The 12,031-nt window shown below is 33.8% G+C and overlaps 1 protein-coding gene across 4 annotated transcripts; it reads right to left on the bottom strand.

The window, feature by feature from the left end:
* Window positions 1-13: 13 nt before the first annotated feature.
* LOC110637627 (chaperone protein dnaJ 13) lies at window positions 14-11,160 on the bottom strand. 4 transcript variants are annotated; one of them, XR_009151348.1, is made up of 15 exons: window positions 10,791-11,160; window positions 9,633-9,919; window positions 8,999-9,196; window positions 8,803-8,917; window positions 6,582-6,668; window positions 5,998-6,086; window positions 5,263-5,347; window positions 3,987-4,040; window positions 2,971-3,051; window positions 2,396-2,413; window positions 1,942-2,019; window positions 1,277-1,516; window positions 708-815; window positions 491-612; window positions 14-291 (listed from the first exon to the last, which is right to left on the bottom strand). XR_009151348.1 is itself a non-coding variant. In XM_058153550.1 (14 exons), the coding sequence occupies exons 1-14, from the start codon at window positions 10,932-10,934 to the stop codon at window positions 556-558; spliced, it is 1,641 nt and encodes a 546-aa protein (XP_058009533.1). In that variant the 5' UTR covers window positions 10,935-11,160; the 3' UTR covers window positions 328-555. The 4 variants fall into 4 exon arrangements, 2 of the variants coding, with proteins under 2 accessions (XP_058009533.1, XP_058009534.1); XR_009151349.1 differs by having other exon boundaries at window positions 14-261; XM_058153550.1 differs by lacking the exon at window positions 14-291 and having other exon boundaries at window positions 328-612.
* Window positions 11,161-12,031: the final 871 nt, after the last annotated feature.

Below are 12,031 nucleotides of genomic sequence, written 5' to 3'. Positions count from 1 at the left end.
TAAAATGTCAAAATAAGTTACCAGTTCATATCCCTGTTTTGAATTAAAATAAAAATGAGTCAAGTTACACGAACTAGGTATTTTCTGACCTTCCAGGGTTATCAACGGCTATTCATTTTTTGCTACTGTAATTTAAATGGAATCTTGCAACGAAAAAGGGGGTAAACATAGTTGGAACTAGCTAGTTTGATGAAATTATGGAAGCAGTATGGCGTGTCCCTTCCAAATCCAAAACCAACTGTGCATGGCAAAGGTCAAGCTCTTCACCCACCATTTCACGACCAACAAAAACTGAACGTGGGTCAGCAGCAAATCACGACAAAAAGATTAATGTTTTGCAATAAATTTTTTATATAAAAAAAGAAAAAAGAAAAATCCTAGAAAGATTTTGTTAGGACAAGTTACACCAGAAAAATAAATGGTTGCATTAGTGTCCTTATTTGACATGTAATTCCAAACGAGTAGTCATCATCATCTATATAGCAGTTACCTCGTGAGGCATGCCCAAAAATTGCAAGAGGCAACCAGCGTCTTCAATTAAAGCATTAGTGAAAATTATACGCTATGGGATTCTTGGGGCATTGACAACGCTGCGTAATCGTCCACCATGACCTGTTTCAAATTGAGCAATTAAAAAAGAAAAAAGAAAACCATTAATCAAAGGCTTTATAAGAAAAACAAAGAGAGAGAGAGAAGAGTTCTAGTACCTCAAATATTTGGCCGCCATAAGTGTACTCCACATATAATTGCTTAGGTTCTCCAGGACAAGGATCACAGAAGCCCATGATGCCCGACTTTTTTACACCCTCATGAAGCTGCAAAGATGAGATGAAAACGAAAAATTGAATCAATGTCTACATTAAGGCATCTATAGAGATATATTCGAAGAGAAATATGGACTCAGTTTCACCTATGCTCATTTAACTTATCACATTTTTCACAACAATCAATAAACTTCAATTTGTAACGGTAAAATCTTTTAACTTCAATTTTGTTTCGAAAAGGTGACTATTGTTAAATTTTGCTAGAATGACATCACAATTACATCAACCTACAGAAGTCGCATGCAAGCTTAAAAAAAGGAAATTTAGCCACTTTTGACATGAAGTCATGAAGAAGGCTCTGTCAGTATTATAGACCTTTCTATAAATATAGCACTAAACCAAGTAGAATTAAGGAAACAGATGAACACAGCTGATTCCAACTAGCTCGAGATTGACCAAATCCATAATTGAGAGCCACAAGAAGAAGAATATATGAATTGAAAGAAACATACCTTCAATTGCCCAGAATCATTAACCAGGAAATTTAGAGGCACTGTAACATCAATGACTTCAGAAGCTAATTCATCATTTACTTCTTTTAATACTTCTCCTTTCTTCAAAGCTTTTTCACTTCCATACACTGCTTTAGTAATAATCAATCCATTTGTTTCTACTTGCCTATTTCTTTTCCTATTGGCCACATTTTGTAATAACTGTTGAGCTTTTTCTGCTGCTGCCCTTGCCTCTTGTACCTAATTCAGATGCATTTTTGAAGTATTGAACAAGGCTAGATGAAAAAAATCATATAAAGGCACTTCCCAATTTCAGTTCAGAATATACTTAAAATGCTCGGATTTGCAGCAATGAATGTTATTGGACATTCTGCCCAGTTATTACACCATGCTAACCAGAACTTTTCTGACAATTAAATAATATTAGAGTCCACATTCCTAGCATTACAAGATATGATTATCATTAAAATAAAGCACTGATTTTAAGATTACATTTGACGATGTAAATTACAAAAGAAGAGATGCCATTTTTAGGAAGTAAGATTACATTTGACAATCTAAACTAACAAATGAAATAGCTGGTGCTAACATATTATTTAATGTCTTGGAACAGAGCAGAGCAGGCATAAACCAAAACTTCTTTGGGCAAATGGGCAAATCAATACCTGGGCAGAAGTTTTCTCTTTATTCTCTAAAGCCTTCCGCTTTTCCCTTTGAAGGTAGTAAGGTTTGACCACAAATTTCTGCATGCATAGAAGATTTATATACAATTAACAATGATGCAGACACAAATTCTAAGCTCAAACACTTCAATTAACTTGGAGGACTACTTTGACAAACATTTCCAAAAAACTAAGTTGGGTTTGTTGGTCAAGTGATGACCAAGGCCTCCAGCAAAAATTAACAAAAGCAAAAATAGTGCCAATTTATGAACATGAATCCCATCATAATGAGATGCAAAAGCCAATGATCACCACTATGGAAAAGCTGTGTGTTAAATGAATTATGTTGCCAAAGATAGCTTGACATGAGAAATAGCCACCTGAACACATTCAGTCCAACTTTTCACTCAAGGGATACAAAATTTTCATCAAATGTAAAAAGGTACAATCCAAATACCTTGAAAATGAAATCTTCCTGTCACAGTAAGTACCCAACTCTCCACAAGCCATGGTTATTATACAAAATAGGAAGACATGCGCATTAAGCCAAGAATTATACCTCGTGCACATTTGAGAATTTAATTATATTTCAATAAAAAAAAAAAAAGAAACATCGGAAAATGAATAAGGAAAAACATTGTTCATTCAAGAAATGAAATTAAGCTACAGAAATAAACAGGGGTGTCTCAACAGGGACAGTTAAATGGTTTAAACTTGGAATGCTGACTTGGGGATTGTAGAAAACCCAAATTGAATGAAAGGTGAAAGGTTCATGTGATACGGATGTTGTGCAACACAAAACCTATTGGGCTCCTGATGAACTGGGGAAGAAAGAAACAAAGAACAAAGGGGACAGAGCTCAACTGAGTATACATCAACTTAAGGAGAACTTTAAATGAGCATATCTAATTCAGTTGACATCTTTGCAATAACTCTAATTTCTTTGAAACGGAAATGAAGCTAAAACAACAATCAGACCGCCAACTTGTCAAGCTTACAAGTGAAGAATAACAGTGCAGCATCAGTAATAACCTTGAGTAAAAAGTAAAGTGATGTAGGAATTAGGAATGCTCCCGTTGCAAAAGTCAAATTCAAATGCTTGGAAAGCAATATCTGCACATAACAATCCATCAACAACAGAAAAAATTGGAAAGGCAAAAACTAAGAAGATAGTAAGATGGCAAAAACAAAAGAGACATTAAGATGTGAGAATTAGTCATATCTTCTTCCAGAAAAGAAAATAGCCAGAGTGCAGAATAGGGAGGAGAAAATATGAATACATTATGCCAAATTTCAATTTGTCAAACAGTTAGAATCAAGTTTCCTACATCAAAACTTGTCAAGATTTGACAAGATATAAAATCTACAGTAACAGTGGGGTAAGAATAGGAAAGAAACTAGCACTCCAATAGATCCTCATCACTTCAAATGCCTAAGTGGAATAGAACATAATGAGTGTGGATATAAATATATGTGCTTACTCCATGAGCCACAGCTAAAAAATTTAAATTAAACTCTTAAATACAAATTTCCTGCAAATTCACAAATCCAAATGCAGAAAACCTTTATATTTTTCTCTTCAAAACATCTCCATAGTTTTTTTTCTCTTTTAAAAAGGAGAAGTCATCACATTCAAAACACACGCCTACCTCAAAAAATGTTGGACTATCAAAAAATCATAAAAAACAATGATTGCTTTAACAGTGATTTTATTGCCAATGTTCCATGTACTAATTATTTTATTGGACATAGAAATTTTAGAAATTCTGGTTGAGAGCCTTCCACTACGGAAGGAACAGAGCCATCCATCAAATTAAGAGATGCTTAATTTTTGTATCTAAGTGGATGATTTTAGATTTTCCATTCAAAGTTTTTGTTGCATTTGTGTGTTTGATCAACAAAATAGCCCTCAACCTGTACACTTTTACCAAGCAAGAACTTCTATCTAGAGTTCCTAACAGCAGAGCACACAACCAGGAATAAAAATGTCAAGCAAATATCACATGCCATGCCAAGTTGAAACAAGTGATAGGATAAGATTTGCTCACAGGAATAATCAACTTTTGTCCACCACGATGCAATTCAAATTTCCAAAAGATGCCCTGCAACAAAAATGGGGAGTATAAGACTTTCAGATGTATAGAAAAGCAGTAACAATCTGGAATACAAATCCAATAAATAAAAACTGGAATACAAATCAATAAATCCAAAAGTACTTTCACGGATTATGCTGGTAGTTGATTTGTTTGGGATGCTTGCGAGTGTTCAACAAAGCAAGGAAAGATTTGGCTACTTCACAGATGCTATGGAACATTTTTATTTCTTCTTCCTCATAAGGGCTTAGGTAGTAGGCCAAGTGGGCCATTGTATTCATCCCTTAAGAATGGGGTTTGCAAAAAGTTGTCCTGGAGTCAGTTCTGTCAGTTTCCAGCACTGTTATCAATTTATTCTGGGTTCTCATATATTTCAAGCATTGATTTTCTTCAAATAATATTAAGTTAAACTTCAAAAGTTAAAGCTGCTGTGCCAAAAGTTTCCTCTAACCTATTTGGTGCACATGATTTTATCAAATCAGTGCTACTAAGATGCTTTTAGAAACAATTCCTTAAAATATTCCTTAGCATACACCCTCTGATATTCCTAATTTTTCTCTACATAGAAAAGAAGAAATCATTTATAGAGAAATGTTAACAAGCAATATCAGGCACATATATACCTGGATAATACTTATATGTTCAAAACTACTTTACTGGTTCATGCAAGTTTCCCACCAACAACCACCACCAAAACGTAATCCCAAACTAGTTGGGGTTGGCATTCAGTTCTAAATATATGGATTCTTTTTCACCATTCAGCTCTGTTTGAAACCAATTCCGCAATAATATACAAAAATTGTAAATCATTCTATACTACTTCCTTCCACGTCATATTTAAGTCTCCTCCTTTCCCTTCTCACTCCTTGCACCACTAACTTATCACACTTCTGTGCTAGGACATTTGATGCTCTACATTGTTCATGCAAGTTTCCCAAAACCAAAATTTTAAACCAGAATAGCATTTTTTTATTAAGAGAAGAAATATTTAAGGAGAAAGATCCGAGATAACAAGTCAAGGATAAGGTATTTCCTAAACTAAGCAACAAGAAGGATATGTGTTTAATAAAGTAAAGCCTCCATAATACTATATAGTACTTAAAGACACTCCTCTAAAAGCCCCAACAGCAGAAGCTCACAAAGAAGCCAAGAAAACGACCTTGTCAGTTAACAGATTAAACAGAATATCAAAATAACATAGAAGCAAGACATGTAATTTCATTTCTGATACCTGAATTCCTATTGTATACAGCATCCTGACAGTGCTGAAGTTGGATACTTTTCTTCCACCACCAACTTCAATCTCCAGAGCAGTGCTGCAACAACAATATCTATAATTACAAGAGAGAATATTGGCATTCATGATCAGCAGAATAATTGTGGATAAATAGATCTATTTTACATCATGGACTTTCTCTTGCATAACTATTTGCTTCATAATATCATGCTTCAGCACCAAGTGGAAATTCTGAACCATTGTTAAAACACATTTGAATCCAATTTTTTTTTGCTTACTAAAATATCCATTTAAAGTAGAGAGGCAATTCAAATTAAAGTGATTTACATAAACTTATAGTAAAGACATACACATGAGGAATAATCAAGCTGTCAAGCTGAAGCCAACACTGAGAGTGAAGCATCTCTCAGTTTCTGGCATTAATACCAGATGATTGATTGCTGACACACATGATGGAAATTTCTTTCCCATTTCATCTATGTATATCATTCAACAAGGCACAAGAGAGAGTTTTTACAACATTTCTTTTTTTGTTCATGGTTTATAACATTTTATAAGTTTATATTCAGTTCATATTCCACATCATGACAGACGACATAACATCACTGAATATATTTAAAGAACAAAACAAATTAGAACATGACAAACTAATAATTTCAAATAAGATAATTGCCAACAATATTAGTTATAACCATAGAATTATTATCCATATAATTTTTGAGCATATACCTCCCAAATCTGCCTGCAATACGACCATGAGAAACTGATGAAAAATGACGAGTGTAATGAGCTGATGCTCCAAAAGAACTTGTACCAATCTGTGATAATTAAACATATAAAAACAGGAGTGATAAGGAGATAGAGAGAAGCATCTCTTAAATAAAGCTTCTAAAAATTAGCAAAATTGAATGTAACAATGTTGAAGAGAATGTATACATGCATTTAACAAGGAATATCAAACAAAAATTGTAAAGTAAATAATTGATTATGGACAACAGCAAGAAAGGAAGAAGCTCAAATACTGGTAGTGTTCTTTCACTTAGCTAGCAACCAGAGGGTACGCTCACTAGGGAAAAAAGAAAATTTGAGGATTTTGTACTTTTGGTGTCTGTTGAACAAAAGAATTTACCCACTTGAAAAATCAGCTAATGCATACACAATAAAACTCCAAAACTTCCAGGCAAAGATCCACTTACTTGGAGTAGTCTTAACTCCTAATGTTATATAATTTTTCATTCCTTAAAATTTTTCCAGAATTTAAGCATACTTAGAACTAAATTTCTTGCTAGCTTAAATAGCAAAAATAGATGTACCTTCAACTCTCCAGCAGCAGACATCTTTTCATCCTTCTTCTGCCATCCAACTGCTAAAGATGATTCAGGACCTAAAAAAAGCTGTATCTGGTAAAAAGAAGACAAGCAAACAGCAACGGAAAGATGTTAGATGTTGCAACTCAAATAATCAGAATAGCATTCATTACTACATTTGATAATAAATGTGCCACTACAATAAATATAATTACTTGTGAAAAGAAAGTACAAAAGGCAGTGAAAAGAAAGAGAGAATGGTATAAGAAATTACCTAAGTGTGATAATAATGAGGCATATGAACAGTACAAGATAGCAAAGAAATAAGCAAAAAAGACAGTTAGTCAAACAAGAGCGCAGACCTTTGAAAAGTTACATGAGAAACTTAGAACTAAAGAAGGGGAGAAAGTTATTTATAGATTAGCAAAGAGGAGAGAAAAGAAATGTCAAGATCTTAATCAAGTTAGATGCATTAAGGATAAAGAAGGAAAAGTATTGGTGGAAAATGAGGACATTAAAGAAAAATGAAGAAATTATTTTGATAATCTCTTTAATAATAGTCAAAATGGTAATAGCGTGAATATAGACTACAGAGCAATGGAAAAAAATGTGAACTATACTAGAAGGATTAGATCTTTAGAAGTAAAGGAAGCACTTAAGAGAATGAAAGTTGATAAAGCCTATGGACCAAATGGAATACCAATTGAAGTGTGAAAGTGTTTGGGAGATATGGGAGTGGCATGGTTAACTAAATTGTTTAATAAGATTCTAAATTCAAAGAAAATGCCTGATGAATGGAGAAGGAGTATTTTAGTACCTATTTTTAAAAATAAGGGAGACATACAGAATTACTCAAACTATAGGGGAATTAAACTCATGAGCCATGCTATGAAGTTGTGAGAAAGAGTTGTGGAACATCGACTACGTCATGATCCTTCTATCTCTCCCAATCAATTTGACTTCATGCCTGGTCGTTCAACTATGGAAGCAATCTTTCTCATTAGAAGCTTGATGGAGAAATATAGAGATGTGAGGAAAGATTTACACATGGTTTTTATCGATTTGGAGAAGGCTTATGATAGTGTTACAAGAGATGTCTTATGGAGAGTGTTAGAACAAAAGGGGGTATCTATTAGGTACATACAAGTGTTGAAAGATATGTATGAACGAGCAACTACTATTTTGCGCACCGTGGGAGAGGACAACAGAGATTTTCCTATCTCAGTTGGATTGCACCAAGGTTCAACTGTAAGCCCTTACCTTTTTACATTAGTTTTAGATGAATTAATGAAACATATACAAGAGAGTATCCCTTGATGCATGATATTTGCGGATGATATATTTCTGATAGATGAGACGCAAGAAGAAGTCAATAGAAAGCTAGAACTTTGAAAAAATACTCTACAGTCAAAGGGCTTTAAGTTAAGTAAAACGAAGACAGAATACATGCATTGCAAGTTCAGTAAAGGCCGAACTGGTGATAGGGAAGGAGTTAATTTAGATGGAGTGATACTGTCCCAAAATAATCACTTTAAATATCTCGGTTCAGTCCTTCAAGTAGATGGGGGATGCGAGGAGTATATTAGTCATAGGATTAAAGCCGGATGGTTGAAGTAGAGACGTGCCACGGGAGTTTTATGTGATCGCAAGATTCCCAATAAGTTGAAAGAAAAATTTTACCGTACAGCCATACGACCGGCCATGTTATTTGGTAATGAGTGTTGGTCACTGAAAGAGTTGTATGTGTCTAAGATAAAAAGTTGCGGAGATGAGAATGTTAAGGTGGATTAGTGGCCATACTATACTAGATAAAGTCCGTAATTAGAGTATTAGAGAAGAGGTAGGAGTGATACCAATTGAGGATAAGTTGAGAGAAGGGAGATTGAGGTGATTTGGTCATGTGAAGCGTAGACATACGGAGGCTCCAGTTAGACAAGTAGAGCACATTAGGGTAGAGGATAGAAAGAAAAGAAGGGGTAGACCTAAACTGACTTGTAGGAAAGTAGTACAACATGAACTAAAAGTATTACACATTTCCGAGAATTTAACCCAAAATCGTTTAGAGTGGAGAAAGAGAATCCATATAGCCAACCCCAAATTTTTTGGAAAAAGATTTAGTTTAGTTGAGTTGAGTTGAGTAGAAACATGCTAATTTTACAAAAAGAAACCAAAAAACATACATACATATGTATATAAATGGACCAACTTAAATAAAAAAGAAGCATACATTTCCATTTGCTGTTTCAGATAGTTGCCGAGTCCAAGAATTGGAAAGATTGATTGAACCATCTCTCAAAGACTTTGCAATGGTAATTGTTGCTGTTGAGTGTAAAGATAAGCGACTGGAAAACAAAGGAGAAATTAGTAAGATTATGGTAAATGTGCTAGATAGTCATACAAACATTGGTTATGAAATGCCCTACCGTGTAGTTTGCACTCCAATAAGTGCTCGCAAACCAGCTGAGGCTATGAATTCTATGGAGGAAACTGAAGAAAGCTGATGCCTAAGCACAGCACTAGCCGCTGCACCCCCAGAACTTTCTTGAACTTCCAAATTTCCTCCAATAGCAATAGTATTGTGTTTTGATAATTTGGAATGAACTTCACTAGACATGGCCATTCTGAAATAGAAATAAAATTTCTAAAAGAAGGGCACAATATACATCAGAATAAATTGCATTCAATAAAATTCCTTTGGGAAATTTAGGACTAAAGGTCTAAAATCATGATGGTAGAAAGGTTATCTACTTTTGTTGGACATGATAACTCATACAGGCAATTTAACCTTAATATGCATAGGTTTCTTGATCATAGAATTAAAAAAAAAAAATTTAAAAGAAAAGAAAATAAAAGAAAAACACCATCTGCATTTATGTGGGTGCGTGCAGTGTCTTTGAGAAAGAGATCCCTTTTTTTTTTTTCTCTATTTCATGTTCAGATGTCATAAGTGGTCAAGTTCTATGCACATGTTGAAAGTGTTTGGTAAATTATAAGACATATCAATCGACATTGCGGCAACTATTCAGGCAGTTCTGAATTCTGATCATATGAAGTTACCCTCTCATTATGCCATCACCATCCAGAAACTTTGGCAATGATAAGTTCGCCAATATTGTACCAGATGGTCGGAAATGTGCTGCCATTTTTTCTTGTTCTTTCTTTCGTCTTAACCTTTCAAGTTCTTCCTTTAACTCCTCTGGTTTGTTCAGCTTTGGACCTAGTTCCAAACCTGAAGTTAAACCTTCCATACCATATATGTCATATATTTGCCTTTTATTCTCATCCGATAATACTTCATATGCCTCACATATCCGTTGAAAATTTTGTGTAGCTATTTCCTTCATCTGAGTACAAGCATCCAAAAAGGAGGTAAGAAACAAAGAGGTAAATTTCTGAAATTAGAACCATGAATATGAATCCATGGAAATCATGCATTTTAGGGATCAAAATGGGACATGAAGGAGCTATATGGACAGATATGGAAGGCATAGTAATTCTACCACTTCATTGCCATGAAAAATTTACATGTGCAATTTATAAGGGACAAAAAAATGACTGCTTAAACAAAGTCAAAACCATCTAGTAGGGATGAAGATGTGAATAACTGTCATTAGTCAACTAATTGGTTCAAGTCAGTCTATCCGATTTTAGTAAGAAAGAACATGGACGTCTACAATTACTAAACCATAAGAATATATAATGTATAAGAAGGTCTCCACTCAATGCTTATAGTATAATGCTGAATACATGAACACGCATGAACTTAATTGTTTATGATCAAACAAGCGCTATCCGAATTCATTGGTGACTGCTGAATGATATATCAATAAGCTCATGTCACATTGGGCAAGTCAAAAGTAATTAGAAAAAAAATATTAGGTCAGAGAAACATTTTACTTTTCTTCAACTCCCTTTACATTTCTTGCCAGGTTCTTTAAGCAACTAGTGAAATTGGTTGAGCGTTTCTACACTCAAAATTGTTCTTCTTAGCTTAAAGCAACAGAAACATAATTCAACAAGTTAAGCAAAAACTAAACCTGCAATGCCTCGAATACAACAAGTTAATTACACCCTCCACTTTTATCACTGCTAACAAACACACGAACCAATACATCTCGAATAAGTAAAATTTAAAATAAATAAATAAATTAAGAAGAATCAACAGTGCAATGAACAAAACTCGACTTCGTACACATTCATTAATTACGGGCATACATGGAGGTCTTGGTATTTGTCAGGGTGATAGACTTGGGCCCAGTGGCGATAAGCCTTTCTAATTTCTTCATCGGTAGCCTCCGGCGACACTTGCAGCACCGCGTAAAGCTCTCTCTTTGGTGGACCTGCATCTTCTTCTTTCATATCTCGAATCCAATTCTAAATGATAAAGATTGGTTGGTATTTTGCAGCTGTTGATTCAGTGAACGGAGATCGTTTTCTGAAATTGGGCAAAGAGAGAAGAAGATATGAAATGAGAGTGAAAAACAAGGGAGGGTTTAGGGGTTTACGGTTTTTGCGAGCGTAAGCTCAGGGTGGGTTTTCTCAGAATTCCAGCGCCGATTCTCGAGGGCAAAGCTAATATCACCTACAGGTGACTGGATTCTCCAATACTGAGTGACACGTCATTTGTTGTCTGGAAGTGTAAGAATTGGGCTTTTTCTTTCCTTAATCCTAGGCCCCAACCACACGAAACGGAGGACTCAGCCCATAATAAACATCATCAATTTCCCGTGAGCTTTAAAAAAAATGTTAAAAATTTATTTTTCCCTTTTTTTATAATTAAATTTTAAATTAATTGAACTCTGCTATATTTATATTATTTATTTTTTTTATATTTCATTATTTAATTTATTTAATTTTTAAAATTATATATTATGTTTATTTATTTTCTATAATCATAATAAAATAATAAGCTGTGCTATACCTCTTCTTAAAATTTATATTTAATAAGCAATAATTAACTATTACACTTATGCCAACAAAAATACTTTATAAGCACAATATTATATTTATCATATGTTGTCCATTTTCGGTAAGTGCAGGTATATATCTATATATAGAGGCACCAATCATCATCATCATCATTATAATGTAGAATCCTTGCAAGGATAATCTCTAAGATTTATAGACCATATCCATGGATTAAAAATGATATGCTATTTAGATTAAAAACAATAAAAAATAAATTCAAAGAGTTATTAATAATGTTTCGAATTATATTTAATTATATTTAAATAATTTATGATCAGAATATTTAATAAAATTTAATTTAAAAAATTTTATGATATTAAATTAAAATTTAAATAATTTTATAATACAAATGGGTAAAGAAATCTCAAAATGGAGTTGATCATGAATAAAATTAAACTGGAATTGTACGCTGCGCATGAGGACAAAAACCTTAATTAACGTCCGTACAAGGGAAATTTCCTTGAAATTTCGCCTGTAGGCCCCGCCAT

The sequence above is a fragment of the Hevea brasiliensis genome, chromosome 9 (assembly GCF_030052815.1).
Source record: "Hevea brasiliensis isolate MT/VB/25A 57/8 chromosome 9, ASM3005281v1, whole genome shotgun sequence".
NCBI lineage: Eukaryota > Viridiplantae > Streptophyta > Magnoliopsida > Malpighiales > Euphorbiaceae > Hevea > Hevea brasiliensis.
This window is presented reverse-complemented; position numbering and strand designations above follow the sequence as displayed.